The 20,848-nt window shown below is 40.5% G+C and overlaps 1 protein-coding gene across 1 annotated transcript in view; it reads left to right on the top strand.

The window, feature by feature from the left end:
• Positions 1-20,848, top strand: part of LOC126100713 (vacuolar protein sorting-associated protein 33A) — a 124,531-nt gene that overhangs the window by 65,984 nt on the left and 37,699 nt on the right. The window contains exons 7-8 of the mRNA XM_049911332.1: positions 19,878-20,038; positions 20,219-20,373. Coding sequence (XP_049767289.1) covers positions 19,878-20,038; positions 20,219-20,373 — 316 coding nt within the window. The remainder of the gene's footprint in view (positions 1-19,877; positions 20,039-20,218; positions 20,374-20,848) is intronic.

Below are 20,848 nucleotides of genomic sequence, written 5' to 3' on the forward strand. Positions count from 1 at the left end.
TTGGCAGTAGTGCGACCTTTCAGATTAACCACGGGCCTCTGGAATCCTACAATAAGGCTTCCCAAATCATTGCTGATCCCTTTCCATGCTTTCCTTTGGAACACAAACTTGGATGCAACTTGAAAACAATGAGTAACAAGACTTAACAAACCAATTCCTTTCGTTGCTCCATAGTCCAGGTTTTATGACTCCAGAATCTTATTTTCCTATCTGGATTTTTGCATCACTGATGAGCGATTTTGGAATTTTATTGTGGCCTGCAATTCTCTGCTTATGGAGCTCCCTTTTTGTTTTGGTGCTGACGGGGTTCATGAGTGTGACATTCCGTTCTGCAGTGACTTCTGCAGCTGTTGTTATTGTATTTTTCATCACAGTCCTCTTCAGTGAGCAATGTTCACGATCGCGCACGCGTGCACGAAGACACACACACTCTTTTGTCTGCATTGTGATTTAGCAGATTATGTTTTTATGCTTTCCCTGTATGCAGTAAAATCTTCAATATGGTGCCTTTTAAAGCACCAACCACTTCGGTTAGCTTGGGCGGAAGCACACCCAACATATGAGCACCAAAAATTTGCCCATATTCAAATTCTCTTATCTCTGACATAATGCACCCACAACTACACAGAACACTGTTGTGACCACAACTGACACTTGCAACTTAATGAGACATTGCATGGACACTGTTTGTAGTCAGATACGAGAGTGCAAACAGCAAGCTTAACAAACATCTGCATTTATAATTCGAGTATTCATTTCTCATGGTATACCCGTGTTTTTGTCCAACCCCGCGTGTTTAGATACTGTTGATACTAATGTGGTGATAATGCCTTAATGGAAATATCATGGTAAGCCACCATTCTAATTCAAATAACTGTAGTTGCTACATCTCTTGCAGATCTCAGTAACTTCTGAGGTATGGGTATAAAAAGTTCTTGCAGACTTGTTTATGCTCAAATCATTCAGTGTTCTGTCAATCTCTGACCACATTATTATCTCACCTATTTCTGCCACATAACTTCCAGCTCATTTGTCATACTTTGTGGTACTCCCTCTCAACCGTAAAGGCCTTTGATATGTGCTCCTACCATTTGTCAGCCATCTCTTCTACATAAATGTTTTCCATGTGCACTTAGTGGGTTAACACCTTTAGAGTTTACTTCTTTGAAGTTACTTTAATCTTCCTTTACATGTGTGAATTTTTCCTATAGTCAAATCTTCTTCCACAGTATCTTTACAATGTTCCTCTCATCCATTCTTATTTATCATGGAGAATACTTAATTTAATTTTTAAGCAACATATGCTGCTTCCTTTGTACCTTATTCTTAAGATTCATATCTTTTCTTCTTGTATCAATAAGCTTGATTATTTACAGTCGAGGATGGCTTCTTCATTTGTGTTTAGTTACGTCCTTCTTTATTATATTCTACTCCTCCTCTACTAGTCCATTCTCTGTGCTTTTATTTCAATTTGCTGTTCATAATTACTAGTTTGTTTCCATTTGGGTGTGCTTTGTAGTTCATGATTGATTTCTGAATCCTTGTCTAACCATGATGTAATTCAGTTGATATCTCCCTGCATATGCTTCCCCCCCCCCCCCCCTCCCCCAATGTACACCTTTTTCGTTGTAATTCTGGAAGAGGGCATTCACTACATCTAGTTGAAACTTATGGCTATAGTCTAGAAACATCTCTGTTCTACCTCTCTTTTCCCTAAGCAATACTCTCCAACAAGCTATTGGAGCCAGTGGCTCCTTCTTCTGGAGGAAGAGTTGAAGGGGAAGAAAGAGGGGTGAAGGAAAAAGAGTGGAGAGGTTTAGGAAAAGGAGCACAGTTCAGAAAAGTCACCCAGAACCTCAGGTCAGGGGAGACACACTGGACGGTATGAGAAGAAAAGACTGATTGTTGGGGGACTGCATCATATGAGATTTGAACAATCAGTCTTTCCTTCTCATCCTGTCCTGTATGTCTCCCCTGACCCAGGATTCTGGGTGACTTTCTGAACTGTACCCCTTTCCCTAAACCTCTCTAGTTGTTTTCCTTCGCCCCTCTTCCTTCCCCTTCAACTCTTCTTTCCCCTTCAACTCTTCTGCCAGAAGAAGGAGCCACTGACTCCAAAAGCTTGTAATAGTGTAATCCTCGTGTGTGTGTGTGTGTGTGTGTGTGTGTGTGTGTGTGTGTGTTTTCCCCCGTCACCACTTGATGGATAGTTTTTTTTATCTATCTGTTTATGTTATATTGTAAATAATTGATTATTTTCGTTGTTTTACATCTATATCTAAATATACATACATGTTCTACAAGCCACTGTACAGTGAATAATGGAGGGTACTTCGCTACAACTGCTGGTCATCCCCTTTCCTGTTTCCACTTGCAAATAGAGTGAAGCAGAAATGACTTTCTATATGCCTCCGTATGAGATCGAATTTCTCCTATCTTTCTTTGCAATACTTACATGAAATGTACATTGGTGGTAGTAGAATCATTCAGCAGTCACCTGCAAATGCTGAGTCTCTACATTTTCTCGATAGTGTTTCGAGAATAATGTAATTTTCCATCCAGGGATTCCCATGTGAGTTCATGAAGTCTTTCTGTAATATTCACATGTTGATTGAATTTGCTGGTAACAAATCAAGCAGCACATCTCTGAATTGCTTCAATGTCTTCATTTAATCCTACCTGGTTGGGATCCCAAACACTCAAGCAGTACTCAAGAATTGGCCACAATAGTGTTGTACATACAATTTTCTTTATAGATGAGCTACACTTTCCTCAAATTCTCTCAATAAACCAAAGTTTACTGTTTGCCTTCTCTACTATCGACTATACATGCTTGTTCAGTTTCATATCTCTTAACAACATAACGCCTAGATATTTAATCGTTGTGACTGTGTCAAACAGCGTACCACCAATATTGTATTTGAACATTAGAGGTTTGTTTTTTGCACTCACCTACATTAACTTACATTTCTCTGAATTTAGAACTAACATCACACCAAACAGAAATTCTGAGTCACCGTGTATTCTTCTATAGTCATTCAAATACAATACTTTCCCATACACTACAGCTTCATCAGCAGTCACAGATCCATCAGATCATTTATGTATATACAAAGCAAGAATGGTCCTGTCACTAGGAATATTGAATCCACTTGTTACTTTTTGTCCATGGTTCCCAGGATATTGCATGAGAAGAGGGCAACTTGATTTTTGCATGAGTGATGGTTTCTGAATCCTTGCTAATTTTTGGCCAGATGCTTTTCTGACGCAAGGCAATTTGTTGTATTCAAACTTAGGATATACTCAAGAATTCTGCTGCAAACCAATGTTCAGGATATTGGTATGTAAGTTAATGGATCCGTTCTTTCACGCATCTTATATGCTGGAGTCACCTATCATCCATTGCTGCACCCCCCCCCCCCCCCCCCCTCCCTCCCAGTCACTTGAGATTTTGTGCTTGGCAAGTTTCACGATAAAAGCAAGCTAAGTAAAGGGCTAATGCTGAAGAGTGCTCTCTGAAAAACTGTACCTGCCATTCTCCCCCCTTTGCGTAGGACTTTAAACTTTCATCTCCATTTCACATATTTTATCAATTCTTCTATTTTGTCATATATTATCTCTATTTCCTCCTAATCACCATGTTATGTGGTGTATAAACCTGTACAATGGTGTTTGGTGTTCGATTAGTTTAAACCATCAGTACAATTTTGTCACTGCATTGCTGACAGTTTCCTACTTTCCAATTCAGGACAGTATCAACACTGATTATATTATTAATTCATTAATGCTGATGTTATTACCCTGTAATCATCTACCCAGATATCTCTGTCTCCTTTCCAGTTCACCTTCACTAATACCGAGCGAGGTGGTGCAGTGATTAGACACTGGACTTGTATTCGGGAGGACGACGGTTCAATCCCGCTGTAACATTACGAGTCAAGATAGCTGTAACGGAAATTGAATAGCGTAAAGTTATCATTAAAAACGCACGCCGCGCGATTTGTGACGATTTGGTTGGTCATAATAGTAGTAACATGCTTTTGAATACAATTAAAATATAACGGCGATACCTGTTTAGTGTTATTGGAAACAATATGTAGTAAATTAATGATATGTAGTAAATTAATGATCCTATAAGAAGAGGTGAAATTGGGCATATTAAGGTGTTTTGCTTTATGTCGACTAAGCCCATGATACGGCGTCTTTTTTTTCCGTTTACTCTTAGAAAACAAAAAAAATAAGTAACGAAGTGCTAATTGTGTGTTGTGAAAAATATAGGGGCGAATTTTAAATAGCTACAGTGTATAATCAGACTAACAAATGGACATTCAGTTACGCGAAATAGCGGACAGCGAAGTGTGGTCATTAAATTGAGTACACCTACAGGGCGGTCAATTCCGGGATAAGTCTATTCGCATCTCACGAGGGACGCGGTATTGAGACCGGTTTTTTTATTATATCACGGAGAGCGGGCTTCAATTTATAAAAAGGAGAAAAGCTGTATCATTATCATTGACTGTTGGTGTTAAGCAACCAAAACTCTTCATCAAAGGGTTTCGGTGAATGAGTGGTGAATGCGAAATGAAACTGTGAACAAAGTTATGTTAAATAAAGCAGAAGAGACAAGACAGTTTGGTCGTATCTGTTATTATTCCATCAACCGTAACATTTCTTCTCGTTGTGCGAAGCCTTTATAGACAATCGTTATGACAATTTGCTTTGAAGGGATCTTGTTACGAGTTAAGTTTTGGGGACCTGGTCAACAGGGGATAGTTCGTAGATCTTAGCTACTGGAGCTATTCTGGAATCAGGAGCTACCGTGACCGTTGTGTGTTGTCAATGGCTTAAGGTCATCATATCTCATGCTCTAAGATCGACGCGCCTTTCCTCTTGGTATAACGGTGTCTCACGGTAACAACGACAACGCCGACGGCGAAGGAAGATACGGTAGAAGTGGCGCCACAACGTGCAGCTCGATCGAGGAGGATTGCTGCATCGAGTCGAGTGTCATCCGGATTCACGAACCCTAGAGTTGGAAAATATAGTAGCAGCCAGTGAGTCTGTCCAATGAAAGAGGTATTCTTCAATAATCGCTAAAAGTGAACGATACTACCAGGTATGATTAAAATAACTGTATAATTATATAAAAAAAAAAAAAAAAAGAAGTTGAGACTTGTGATTTCGGTAGATAAATATATATAAATACATAGTGAAAATAAGTGTGTGTCTTGGTAGTGAATAATCATGTCAAAACAAACGAAAAGAATACATGATAATGTGCAGTTGAGTAGAGTAATGATAGAGTAATGATAGAGAGAGAGAGGAAAGTGAAGAGGATATGGATGATGCATCCCATGAGCTCAATCTGGGACAGGAGACATGTACAGATAATAATACAGTTATTGATTTAGAGCCGTTAGGAGATTCAAATACAATGATAAGTAAGGTAAGCAGCATGGGAGAACATAAAGATCTTGAGGTTTCGGAAGTAGATCAGCAAGTTGATCCTCAAAATGGAAATATTAATCAAAAAATGTTTGATATGCTGGTATCAATAAATACTCAAATGGGTGTAATGAATGGAAGACCTGGTTCACTAGAAAAAGATAATAAGCAATTAAAAGAGGACAATCAAAAGTTAAACGAAAAATTTGAGGCCAAATTTGGTTCATTAGAAGTTAAAATGGATTCTTTGGAAAGCAAACTGAACACCTTTGATTATAAACTGGAAAATACTAAGAAAGAATTAAAGGCAGACTGGGAGACTCAATTAAATGCGAAATTTGGAGAACTAGATGTAGAGTTTTCTAACACCTTAGAAAGGCAATATAATAATTTAATGGGAAAACTTCATGACGTAGAAAAGAAATATGAGGTAGTTTCGAAGAGTTATGATGGCCTGTCCAATAGGATGGTTAAGTGTGAAAGCAGCTGTTTCAATGCTAGCGCACAGATAGAAGAGCTTTCGAAACAAATAGTCGAGTTTGAGTCCGATGCTCATAAGGGGATTGACAAGTATTTAGTAGATCAAACTAAAAGACTTGACGAAGATCTATCTGAATGGATAGAAATGAAAGGAAATGAAATTGTAGACAAGGTTAAAACTGCTATTGGATCCCAGCCAAATGAAAATATCAATGAGCACCTAAGTAGAAATGATGAATTAATTAAGCTCTTCACTAGCGAAATTCAGAAAATAAAAGAGAAAATAGTTGATGAGTTACTTAAATGGCAAAAGGAAACCAATCATAAATTGGCGGAGTTAGAACGAAAGTCATCACAAAATTTGTTGACAGAGGACGAATGTTCGGAGAATAGGTCGAAAAACAACCGAACATGTGAAAATACGAAGTACAATTGTGGTGAAAATTTGCATTGGGAAGTTGAAGATTCGGTTGGTAAAGATGATGATTCTTTTGGTCAGCAAGGATATTTGTCTTCTTTAAAGGTGGAGAACAGCATTTTTAAAAGTAGACAATTCCCAACATTCTCCACTGAAAAGAACAACTTGCATCCGAAAATCTTTATCAATAATTTCAAAAGAATATTTCCATGTAGCTGGTCAGAACACGGCCGACTTCAATTTATAGTATCCAAAATTACCGGAGAAGCCGCATTATGGGCCGCCGAAGTAAGTGAAAGTTGCCATACTTGCGCTGAGTTTGAACAACTTTTTTTGGCTAAATACTGGTCGCCGAGTAAACAAGAGAAATTAAGAAAAGTGGTTTACCAACCTGAGTATTTTAACAGTAAAAGGAGTACTTTAAGGCAATATTTTGAAAAGTACGTAAATAAGACACGTTATTGGAGTGATCCAATTTCTCACAAGGAAGTGATCAGAATTTTGAAGGGAAGGTTGCCCAAAAATGTACGTGAAAAGTTAATAAATGTTCCTGACCACAATGTAGAACAGTTCTTGTCGGTGATTGACTCTATAGATATGATTATGGAAGACGCAAGACAAATGAGTGGTAATCAAATGTTGACTCACACTCATAGTAATACGAATAATTATAATAATAATAATAATTTAACGTATGATAATAATAATACCGAAAACCAGGTCAAACCCGCATCACAGGAGTGTGGACAATCTTCATCCTATGGTTGCAATGAAAACAATGATTATAATAAATATAGAAGAGATACTTACTGTGCTAGAGGTAAACCTCGATATGGTGACGCGAATGTGCATAGTAGTGATATTAATAAGAGTAACAGGTACCCAAGTGATGGTCCCGATTGTATTCGACCTTGGGAAGATAATTCGAAGCATATTGTTCATCGGCAGGATGGAACAAATGCCTCGAGTCCTCATCCAGCACAAGGAGTTATACCAATGGGGGAAGGAGCCTCCAATGTGCGACGGGGTGAATACCATAACACAGATCATACTGTACGGATCGGATTGTGGAAGTTCATGAACCCCCACCGATGACTCAACGAGATAGATTAAACTAATACCAGTCACCGAATGCCTTCCTAGGATGACTGGAAAGGAGAAGGAAGGCAGGCATCAATTTGAACTGAGAGTATTAAGGTACAATAATGATCAGGATATAAGGAATGAATTAATTGAAGAAAAACCTGAAGTTTCTAATAAATGTGGACAAATTTTACAGGCAATAATTCCAACAAGTATAAATAATGTTGATGTTGAAATATTAATTGATACTGGAGCAACTATTAGTGTCATGACGCTGGACTGTTTAAAACAGATAAGCCGAGGGGTAAAAATACCCACTTTTCCTATCACAGGATGTACCGTGTCTGGCGCGTTCAGCGCAAAAATGCAAAAAGTTGTGAAACAGGTACGTGTCGACGTTACAATATGGGGGGCTCAAATAGAAAGTACATTCCTGGTTGTTCCTAAAATGACAGTACCATGTATCTGGGGTTTGGATTTTTTATGTGAGACCGGTGCAATCATTAATTTAGAGAAAGGTGAATGTATGTTTAATTCCAATGGTAATGTTTTGACAGCCACCCTGAGAACGGGCCGAGTAATTCCAAATCAGTTGTGTATGAATCTAATGGTAAAATATGTCAGTATTGATGATGAAAATATGTATGATATATGCCTTATTGAATGTTCTGAAGAAATGATTGATAAAATGTCATTGCAGGAAAAGGTGCTAGAATCAGAATATTTATCTGTTATCCAAAGGGACGAACTGTACTGCTTGTTGGAAGCATATCAGTTGATTTTTAGTAAACGTCCGGGTATAATAAAAGACTTTGAATTCCATATAAAGACGTGTGCAAATAAACCCTTTTGTCATACTTCCTATTCTATCCCATGGACAAAGAAAGAAGTAGTCAGAAAGGAAATCAATAAAATGTTAGAATGTGGGGTATTATTGAGCCCTCAGATTCCGAATATTGTAACCCTCTTGTGGCGGTAATTAAACCAAATGGTGACATGAGATTGGTGTTGGATGCCAGAGAGATCAATAAGATCATTATACCTGTACAAACGCGACCGGAGAACCTAGAAGAGTTAGTACAAAAGTTTTATGGTGCCCGCTTCTTAACTTCTTTGGATATGCGTAGTTCATATTGGCAAACTAGAATATCAAAAGAATCTAGAAAATATACTGCATTCATTTTTCTGGGCCGAAGTTACCAGTTTACCGTCATGCCATTTGGGTTGAAAATAAGCGGTGGTGTTTTCATATCGGCATTAGATACCGTACTGGGCAGAGACCTTTTGAATGAAGTTACGTTATATGTGGATGATTTGCTAATTGCTTCTGAAACTTGGGAGGAACATTTGGACTTATTAAGAAGAGTTTTTGCAAAATTTTTGGAATACGGAGTTACTGTAAATTTGAGCAAATCCAAGTTTGCTCATAACCAATTGAAATTTCTTGGACATATAATCACTCCTGAAGGGATAAAACCAAATCCTAAAAAGATGGATGCGATTAACAGATGTGCTTATCCAAAAAATAGGACGGAATTAAAGTCATTTATCGGCTTAGTTTCATTTTTTCGACGATTTTTACCCAATCAATTAGGAAGCCAACACTGTTTGTTACAGCTGTTAAAAAAAAAGTCATGTGGGAGTGGAACTCTGAATGCACGCAAGCTTTTGATAACATCCGATATGCTTTGACTAATGCTCCACTGTTACATCATCCGAGACTTGATCAAGATTTTTATATTGCTGCGGATGCTTCTGAAACAGGATTGGGTGCCACTCTTTTCCAGATGGACAATCCAGAAGATATCAGTACCATCAAAATAATTGGGTTTGCCAGCAGGACACTCTCTAGCTGTGAACGTGCATATTGTACTACTGAATTGGAAGTACTGGCCGTGGTCTGGTCCCTTAGAAAGTTTCACTATTTTGTATATGGAAAGAAGATCATTGTATTCTGTGACCACAAAGCTTTATCTTTTATTTTAACAGGAAGGATGTTCCATTCACGTTTAACCCGGTGGGCCTTGCTACTGCAAGAATATGATATTACGCTCAAATACATCAGAGGGAAAGACAACATCATAGCCGATGCTCTTTCAAGACTACCGAAAAGAAAGAATGACGACGAGTGTGAAGAACGGACTATTGACTTTAAAGTCATGAATTTATCAAGGCAATATTGTGAGAGGCAGATTTCACAGCTATGTCGAAGTCTTTCACAACTGCAAGAAGATGATAAGTTGTGGAAAGCCATTAGGCATGCTGTTGAAAGCAAAATGCTAAGTCACTCTCAAGAACAGTATGAATTAAAATCCGGAATACTGTATCGAAAGAAGGATGAAGAAGATGTTTGGAAAGTTTGTGTTCCAAATAAATATTTAGAATCACTAGTATGGTACACTCACTTGAATTGGGGTCATTTTGGTGCCGCTAAATGTACAGCCAAAATAGCACAGTACTGCTATCATCCAAATTTGGGACGTATAGGTACAAATATTCTTAAGAAGTGCAAAATATGTCAGAATGCGAAACCCATAAACTATTGTCGGAAGATAGAATTACATCCTATCATCCCACAACAACCTTTAATGTTGGTGTCATGTGATGTCTGTGGACCATGTCCCATGACATGTGGACGGTTCAAATATATATTGGCTTTCTATGATCTCTTTTCAAAATATGTGAAATTATATCCTTTGAAAAATCTCCATGTTCAACCCATGTTACGCAAATTTATCAACAACTATATAACTGAGCTTGGCAAACCTATAATGGTCTTGACAGACAACGCTGCGTATTATACAAGCAAAGTATGGAGAGGCACTATGAAAGAACAAGGAATCCAGCACATTTACATCTCAAGATTTTACCCTTGTGGAAATCCGGTTGAGAGAATCTTCCGAGAGTTGAACCGATTTTTACGGACATACATACCCAAACAACATTATAAATGGATCGATTGGATTTATGAATTTGAGAAAGTGTATAATGACTTACCACACTTATCGACTGGTTATTCACCTAACCAAATAGTATTTGGTGAAAGTATTGTGCCAGAATGGATGAAGAAATTACCTGCGATAGAACAAAAGATTACCAAGAAAGAAGATATGGTGAAGAAGGTCTACGAAAACCTGAAGCATCAAGCACAATTGAGAAAAACCCGTTTTGATAAAAATGTGAAGAAAGTAGTCACATATGATGTAGGGGAAGAAATTTTATTGAGAAATCACCCAAAAGCATCAAACAGGAAAAGACTGAATAAGAAATGGCAATATTTATATACAGGTCCATACAAAATAATAAAATACCTCATGAAGGGAGCTACCTCCTGGCAGATTGTGATACTGATGTAATTAAAGGCTTGTTCCCTCACATAGACCTGAAGAAGTGTTATCAATAAGGAGCAAAATATAGATTCAAGAAACACTGAATGATACCAAGACTACACTCAGTGGACTAAATAAAAGCACCAGTGGATAAATACGTACTTATACTAACTTACAAAGAAAATTAAAGAATGTACCGACGATTTCCATGAGATACCTTCTTGGTATCAGCAACAATGTCGACGCTGAGGATGGATGATTTAAAAGTGGAATTAAGAGGAACAGAAAAGGACCAAATCCTCTCTGGTTAAACAAGTGGCCTAATAAGGGTTTTGGCCTAGGATGCCAATCGTCGAACCCGGCTGTGATCCCTGCCTTGCACAGTCGGTTGAAGAACTGAGGGCTTCATCCAAGAAAAAAAAAATGTGGTGTGAATATGAAGTGATTAGTGCGAAGTGTTTCTAAGACAACCTATAAACAAATGTGGAATTTAGTTAAGGGCATTTTGTCTAGGCCCATTAACTCAACTTAAATATTGTAGAATGTATGTACTGACTTGTTGAGTGAATCTGAGAGTGAGTGTATTCGCCGAAACAAATACCCTCTCCTGTCACAGTTCACAAAAAAAATAAGCCTGTTCTGTCTGGAACCCTCTTCAAGACATCACAGTCTGGGGGGCCGTGTAACATTACGAGTCAAGATAGCTGTAATGGAAATTGAATAGCGTAAAGTTATCATTAAAAACGCACGCCGCGCGATTTGTGACGATTTGGTTGGTCATAATAGTAGTAACATGCTTTTGAATACAATTAAAATATAACGGCAATACCTGTTTAGTGTTATTGGAAACAATATGTAGTAAATTAATGATATGTAGTAAATTAATGATCCTATAAGAAGAGGTGAAATTGGGCATATTAAGGTGTTTTGCTTTATGTCGACTAAGCCCATGATACGGCGTCTTTTTTTTCCGTTTACTCTTAGAAAACAAAAAAAATAAGTAACGAAGTGCTAATTGTGTGTTGTGAAAAATATAGGGGTGAATTTTAAATAGCTACAGTATATAATCAGACTAACAAATGGACATTCAGTTACGCGAAATAGCGGACAGCGAAGTGTGGTCATTAAATTGAGTACACCTACAGGGCGGTCAATTCCGGGATAAGTCTATTCGCATCTCACGAGGGACGCGGTATTGAGACCGTTTTTTTTTATTATATCACGGAGAGCGGGCTTCAAAATGGCTCTGAGCACTATGGGACTCAACTGCTGTGGTCATAAGTCCCCTAGAACTTAGAACTAATTAAACCTAACTAACCTAAGGACATCACACACATCCATGCCCGAGGCAGGATTCGAACCTGCGACCGTAGCGGTCGTGCGGTTCCAGACTGTAGCGCCTTTAACCGCTCGGCCACTCCGGCCGGCAGGGCGGGCTTCAATTTATAAAAAGGAGAAAAGCTGTATCATTATCATTGACTGTTGGTGTTAAGCAACCAAAACTCTTCATCAAAGGGTTTCGGTGAATGAGTGGTGAATGCGAAATGAAACTGTGAACAAAGTTATGTTAAATAAAGCAGAAGAGACAAGACAGTTTGGTCGTATCTGTTATTATTCCATCAACCGTAACATTTCTTCTCGTTGTGCGAAGCCTTTATAGACGATCGTTATGACAATTTGCTTTGAAGGGATCTTGTTACGAGTTAAGTTTTGGGGACCTGGTCAACAGGGGATAGTTCGTAGATCTTAGCTACTGGAGCTATTCTGGAATCAGGAGCTACCGTGACCGTTGTGTGTTGTCAATGGCTTAAGGTCATCATATCTCATGCTCTAAGATTGACGCGCCTTTCCTCTTGGTATAACGGTGTCTCACGGTAACAACGACAACGCCGACGGCGAAGGAAGATACGGTAGACTGCGTCCGGCCATTCTGATTTAGGTTTTCCGTGATTTCCCTAAATCACTCCAGGCAAATGCCGGGATGGTTCCTCTAAAAGGGCACGGCCGACTTCCTTCCCCATCCTTCCCTAATCCAATGAGACCGATGACCTCGCTGTCTGGTCTCCTTCCCCAAAGAACCCAACCCAACCTTCACTAATCCCAACAAAATTTATATTGGCCTGCTCATATCCCTCTTTTCATCATCTCATTCACTAGAACTTTCAGGCTTTGAATATTACATGCTCCTATTTGTAGAATGTTAGCACAGTTGTAATTATATTTTGTCCATTGATCAGTTTTGCAATGATTTTTGACATGTTATGTTGCAAATTTATACAGAAATAAACAAATTTCTTGGAAATGTGTCATTTGATGCATGAAATCTTTAGTAATGTTTACTGATAATATTTTTACTGAAATGAGATTTTCACTCTGCAGCGGAGTGTGCGCTGTTATGAAACTTCCTGGCAGATTAAAACTGTGTGCCCGACCGAGACTCGAACTCGGGACCTTTGCCTTTCGCGGGCAAGTGCTCTACCAACTGAGCTACCGAAGCACGACTCTCGCCCGGTACTCACAGCTTTACTTCTGCCAGTACCTCGTCTCCTACCTTCCAAACTTTACAGAAGCTCTCCTGCGAGCCTTGCAGAAATCTGCCAGGAAGTTTCAATATTTTTACTCATTGATATATGATAGTCTACGATCTATTTTTTTCATACTGCTAATAATAGCCGGATGGAGTGGCCATGCGGTTCTAGGCGCTGCAGTTTGGAACCGCGCGACCGCTACGGTCGCAGGTTCAAATCCTGCCTCCGGCATGGATGTTGTGATGTCCTTAGGTTAGTTAGGTTTAATTAGTTCTAAGTTCTAGGCAACTGATGACCTCAGAAGTTAAGTCGCATAGTGCTCAGAGCCATTTGAACCATTTTTTTGCTAATAATAATAAATAACATATTTGGAAGAACTGAAGACTAATTTTTTTAGTTCATCTAAATTCCTCTGCTCTGTTGGTTCTGTTTGTTTCAAAATTTGTACACATAGTTTTCTTCCTGTTAGTCAATAAGTTATTTTCTGTAAAATACCTTTCTGCCATTTGCAAGTTTCACTGGCTCTTTTCCCCAACTCCTTCACTGAGTCACTACATACTAAGAAAGTTGTCATTGGCATACATGATCACTTTTTCATTTCCAGCAGTGGGCATATCATTTATATATAAGGTAAAGAGCAGAGGTCCTAGTACTGAAACATGAGCTACTCCATATTTTACCTGCAGATAATCAGGGTAGACATTTCTCTCTGTATTCCCAGATTTATGTTTTATTTCAACACACTGTTGTCTGTTTTCAACTAAGGTTTTTATATCAGCAGCTTTTACTCTTATGTCATAGCAGTCCAGTTTCTGTAGAAGAGTGTTATGGCAGACACAGTCAAAATCTTTTGAAAAGTCTAAATAGCCTTTAGCATTAGATACTTTCTTTTACTGATCCAATGCCTCACTGATGTGTGTTATGAATTTTGTCACAGCAGTCTTGGTGGATGTTCCCTTTCTAAATCAATGTTGTGCCGCATTTAAGATGTTATGCTTCTCTATAAGTTTATAAATCTATCTTTAATCACTGCATCTACTATCTTAGACAGAACAGGTGTGATCATTATGGACCTATAGTTTCTGGGGTCTCCTTTATCCCCTCCTTTGAATACTGGCACAACTTTACTCATCTTTAAACATTTTGGGAATATTCCTTGCTTCATTACTAAATTTATTCTTTTTTGTTCTCCTGATAACCCCTCACAGTCCCTACCCATAGATCTGAGTGGGGGATAGGGTTTGCCTTGGAAACATCTGCAAATAAGTGGTCACCATGATCTTATTTTGGAATACTGCATGTCCGGTGGGTGTATTTTTGTCTTTAATGCTGTAGTTCCCATTGATTTTTGCATCCTGATGTTTTTGATAATTGCTGAGTGTTATGTGTTCAGTAGTAGTTTCTCAACCCAAGGTCTAGGGGGTGCAATGACTTTGTCCATGATCCCTTTTTTGGCAAGGCCATTGGCAGGATGAGGATAGTTCTTTATACCAGTAGTCTATAATCACCAGAGCAGAATCTAATAAGCAGTGGCTGGTATCGCCTTTGGGTTAGTAATCAAAGGTATTAATCTCTAGACCATGCTGTCCATCACAACTGAAATATTAAAATAAGTATGACCTAGTGCCATCAACTGTATGATAATACTGTATATGACGAAATAAATCTCGGGTGAACGGCCTGGTATGAATGTGCATAGGACACAATATTTCGGCAATCCACCACGTTGCTATCATCAGATGCGCTGATGTACTGACCGGCGGTGGGCGAGTGCCATGTATATAAAGGACAATCCCCCTCCCGCTCCTCTGTCAGGCAATTCCTATGAGTCGGTGCGGTCCGCGCCCCGCGCGTGGTCCAGATACAGCATCTGTTCTTCCACTGTCTGGGCGCTGCGTCCTAGTTCTTTTCGTTCAGGTGGGTCTACCGGCACTGCTCTTATTATTTTTCCCTCCTCCCCCGAAGTCGGTACACTCTGGGAAATATCCTTTTTCTTCTTAATTCGGGTGATCGCGGGTTCCCACGCCTTGCTAAGGGTGTAACCACTGTCATGATTTAGTTGTGGCTCCCTTACTCTGATCTCTATGGCTTCTTTGATTACACAGTCCCAGTATTTGGAAGTCTGTGTCAGGACTTTGGTTTGGTCATAATCAATGCTGTGGAGTTCCAACAGGCAATGCTCAGTGGTTGCAGACTTACTGGGCTGTTGCAGTCTAGTGTGCCGTTGATGTTCTCGGCATCGGTACTCAATGTTACGAATGGTCTGCCCTATGTATACACTACCGCATTGGCAAGGCATCTGATAAACCCCTGATTTACATAGAACAAGGTTGTCCTTGACACTACCAAGAAGGCTCTTGGTTTTGCTTGGAGGACAGAAGATGGTATTCACTTGGGGTTTACGTAAAATGCATCCAATTTTTCTGGATAAGGCCCCACAAAACGGAATAATAGCTAAGGCCGCCGCCTCCTGAGGTTCATCCTCAGTTTCCGCCGGTGCTGCAGGTATGGGATGTAGAGCCTTCCGAATCCACCCTTCCTTGTAACCGTTCCTCCGAAACACGGTCTTCAGATGGTCCAATTCTTGTTGGAGATTGTCCCTGTCGGAGATGGTGTGAGCTCTGTGTAAAAAAGTTTTGAGCATGCCATTCTTTAGTGCCGGGTGGTAGCAGCTATCCGCATGTAGGTACAAATCAGTGTGCGTCTTCTTCCTATACACGCTGTGGCCCAAAGTGCCATCAGCTCGTCTTCTAATCAAAACATCTAGGAAAGGGAGCATCCCATTCGTTTCAATCTCCATGGTCAACTTAATATTCTCGGTTTTGGAGTTGAGATGTGTGAGGAAGTCTGTCAGTTTATCTCTTCCATGTGGCCAGATAACGAAGGTATCATCCACATATCTAAAGAAACAGGTGGGCTTTAGATGTGCTGATTCAAGAGCTTCCTCCTCAAAATGTTCCATGTACATATTTGCGACAATGGGTGAGAGTGAACTCCCCATGGCTACTCCTTCTATCTGCTCGTAGTATTCACCGTCAAATAAGAAGTAAGTTGATGTCAGAACATGTCTGAAAAGGTTGGTGGTCTCTTCGTCAAATTTCTGGCTAATGAGTTCCAAGGATTCTTGTAACAGAACTTTAGTGAATAGAGATACCACATTGAAGCTCACCAGTATGTCAGATTCCTTAAGTGCAAGGTTGTTGATGCATCCCAGGAAATCCACAGAGTTACGGATATAGTGTGTATATCTCCCAACGAAGGTCTAAGCAGTTGTTTGAGGTGGTTGGTGAGAAGATACGTTGGGGCACCACTATTGCTGATAATGGGACATAACAGAATTGATTCCTTGTGCACCTTCGGCAGTCCGTAAAGTATAGGAGGAACAGCAGCCCTTGGGTGTAGCTTCTTAGCAATCTTGTCAGGGAAACTGGAATCCTTGAGAAGTGCCAGAGTCTTCCTCTCGACCCTTTTGGTAGAATCGGTGTCCATCTTGCTGTATGCGCTGTCACCATTTAGGTCCCGCATCTTCTCAGCATAATCCTGTCAGGATAGGATCACTGTTGTGTTGCCCTTGTCTACAAGTAATATTACTACGTCTGGGTCTTCTCTTAGCTCCCGTATGGCGGCCCTTTCCCTGTAGGAGATGTTCGGTTTCATCAGCTTTGTTTTGGTTAGAGCTCTGCAGGTTTCGCGTCGAACTTCTTCAGCAGCTTCAGGTGGAAGTCGAGCAGCTGTTTGTCCTATATATACATGGCGCCGGCCCACCACCGGTCAGTTCATCAGCGCACCTGATGATGGCATCGTGGTCAATTGCCAAAATATTGTGGCATATGCACACTCATACCAGGCTGTTCACCCGAGATTTATTTCATCATAAAATATGCCTGGAGAAATTGAAGAATCACATCACATACCTCTACGGGGAGGAGATGTATCGCAGCATGAAAGGGTTCGACAAGCTGTGTCATCGATGATGTCGTCTGCTGAGTTCTTTTGTTTTTTTATGAAGTGCCAAGAAGAACGTGTAGTACCGAATTTTGCTAAGGTCAAGCATCACATCAACTTAGCGGTGGCCAGAAGAATCAAGAAACATGCCAGCCTAGCTTTGGTACGAGAGTGAGTTCGCTTCACGCGGTGGCGCTTGGACACTACCAACAAAGAACTCCTACAGTTACATCTACAACTGGCCCACCGGTTCAACCCCTGGACGTGGGATTGGGTTGATGGTGTCACATGGGCGTCGGCGGTCTCAACCCAGAGGAAGTCAGCTGAACGACAGACTACAAAGTTTGAACGTATATCGGAGAAACAACCTTCTGATGGCAGCGGAAAGACCATCATCAATCTCACTAACAAGGAACTGGATGATGACGCTATTTCTGTTTTTAACAAAAAATACAATTTCGCTCCAACTCCTAAAGATGTACCCATTGCTGACATCATTAGCACAGTGGAACAAACAGCTGCTCGACTGCTACCTGAAGCTGCTGAAGAAGTTCGTCGCGAAACCTGCAGAGCTCTAACCAAAACAAAGCTGATGAAAGCAAACATCTACTACAGGGAGAGGGCCACCATACAGGAGCAAAGAGAAGATCCAGACATAGTAATATTATCTGCAGACAAGGGTATCACAACAGTGATCCTATTCCGACAGGATTATGCTGAGAAGATGCGGGACCTACTTGGTGACAGCGCCTACCGCAAGATGGACACCGATCCTACCAAAAGGGTCGAGAGGAAGACTCTGGCACTTCTCAAGGATTCCAGCTTCCCTGACGAGATTGCTAAGAAGCTATGCCCGAGGGCTGCTGTTCCTCCTATACTTTATGGACTGCCGAAGGTGCACAAGGAATCAATTCCGTTACGTCCCGTTATCAGCAATATTGGTGCCCCAGCATACCTTCTCGCCAAGCACCTAAAACAACTGAGTAGTCCTTACATTGGGGGATGTACACACCATATCCGTGACTCTGTGGATTTCCTGGGATGCATCAACAACCTTGCACTTAAGGAATCTGACATACTGGTGAGCTTCGACGTGGTATCTCTATTCACTAAAGTTCCGTTACAAGAATCCTTGGAATTCATCAGCCAGAAATTTGACGAAGACACCACCAAACTTTTTAGACATGTTCTGACATCAACTTACTTCTTATTTGATGGTGAATACTATGAGCAGACAGAAGGAGTAGCCATGGGGAGTTCACTCTCACCCATTGTCGCAAATATGTACATGGAACATTTTGAGGAGGAAGCTCTTGAATCAGCACATCTAAAGCCCACCTGTTTCTTTAGATATGTGGATGATACCTTTGTTATCTGGCCACATGGAAGAGATAAACTGGCAGATTTCCTCACACATCTCAACTCCAAAACCGAGAATATTAAGTTGACCATGGAGATTGAAACGAATGGGATGCTCCCTTTCCTAGATGTTTTGATTAGAAGACGAGCTGATGGCACTTTGGGCCACAGTGTGTATAGGAAGAAGACGCACATCGATTTGTACCTACATGTGGATAGCTGCCACCACCCGGCACTAAAGAATGGCATGCTCAAAACTCTTGTACACAGAGCTCACACCATCTTCGACAGGGACAATCTCCAACAAGAATTGGATCATCTGAAGACCGTGTTTCGGAGGAACGGTTACAAGGAAGGGTGGATTCGGAAGGCTCTACATCCCATACCTGCAGCACCGGCGGAAACTGAGGATGAACCTCAGGAGGAGGTGGCCTTGGCTATTATTCCATTTTTTGGGGCCTTATCCAGAAAAATTGGATGCATTTTATGTAAACACCAAGTGATAACCATCTTTCGTCCTCCAAGCAAAACCAAGAGCATTCTTGGTAGTGTCAAGGACAACCTTGGTCTATGTAAATCAGGGGTTTATCAGATGCCTTGCCAATGCAGTAGTGTATACATAGGGCAGACCATTCGTACCATTGAGTACCGATGCCGAGAACATCAACAGCACACTAGACTGCAACAAGCCAGTAAGTCGGCATTCGCTGAGCGTTGCCTGTCGGAACTCCACAGCATGGATTATGACCAAACCGAAGTCCTGACACAGACTTCCAAATACTGGGACTGTGTAATCAAAGAAGCCATAGAGATCAGAGTAAGGGAGCCACAACTAAATCATGACAGCGGTTACATCCTTAGCAAGGCATGGGAACCCGTGATCACCCAGATTAAGAAGAAAAAGGATATTTCCCAGAGTGTACCGACTTCGGGGGAGGAGGGAAGAATAACGAGAGCAGTGCCAGCAGACCCTCCTGAACGAGAAAACCTAGGATGCAGCGCCCAGACGGTGGGAGAAGGGATGCTGTACCTGGACCGCGTGCTGGGTGCAAACCACACTGACTCATAGGAAGCGCCTGATGGTGGAGCGGGAGTGGTATTGTCCTATATATACATGGCGCCGGCCCACTGCCAGTCAGTATATCAGTTCACCTGATGATGGCAATATGGTCAATTGCCGAAATATTGTGTCCTATGCACACTCATACCAGGCTGTTCACCCGAGATTTATTTCATTATAAAATACGTGTGGAGAAATTGAAGAATCACAATTTTGTATATGTTTTCCAGGGATAAAAATTTCAATGCTGTGGGCCCAGCACTGAGTCGTAGAGCCAAACAAATCTCATCTCAATTGGAAGAGTGCCAAAGTGACCGTTCTGTGCAAGAAATGAAGCGCTTTGTTGCCAGACTTCCACATATGTTGGCTTCCAAGACTTCACTTGCTAATCGTGAGTACTCTTTAAAAGCAAATCATGAAAGAGTACTGCAAACATGATGCAAAATAGAAAAAAGCTACTATAATTTTATCATCAGTTTCTTAAACATTGCTTACTGACAGTATTGAATTATAAGTAAGTGTCATTATTAGTTCAGCTATGTTATATCTAAAAAAAATGTGGTTATTCCAGATACAACTATAGCAGAGCTCATAAAAGAAGTAACAGATTCAGATAGTTTCCTGGAATGCTTGCAAACAGAACAGGAATTCATGAATGGCATTGATACAGATAAAGTTCATCCATATATAGAGGATTGTATTGCTCAACAGGAGCCTCTTATTAAGGTAAATTCAGCAGACAAACCATAAGATGAGCGAATATCTCTCTCTCTCTCTCTCTCTCTCTCTCTCTCTCTCTCTCTCTCTCTCTGTGTGTGTGTGTGTGTGTGTGTGTGTGTGTGTGTGTGTGTGTGTGTGTGTGTGTGTGTGTGTTTGTGTGTGTGTGTGTGGGGGGGGGGGGGGGTTCTTTTCATCTGACATTTATGTTTGTGCATGCTTGGTGCATGCAGTTCATAAGATCTCAATGTAGTCACCTTGGACAAGGAAATCAACTGCATCCGACGTAGTTTCACCCTCTGTTCAAACGCCCCATGATCAAGTGGCCCAACCTTCCCATCTAAGCCTGCATGCACATTTTAAGCAAGTTATTCTACCAAACTGTCACATGACTTTATACAACATGAGGCATACAACTTGAGCTGAAACATTTCAGACATAATCATCAGACTGCTGTACTGTACGTTTAGTAGCTGACAGAATG

This window comes from Schistocerca cancellata, chromosome 9, assembly GCF_023864275.1.
Source record: "Schistocerca cancellata isolate TAMUIC-IGC-003103 chromosome 9, iqSchCanc2.1, whole genome shotgun sequence".
Lineage (NCBI taxonomy): Eukaryota > Metazoa > Arthropoda > Insecta > Orthoptera > Acrididae > Schistocerca > Schistocerca cancellata.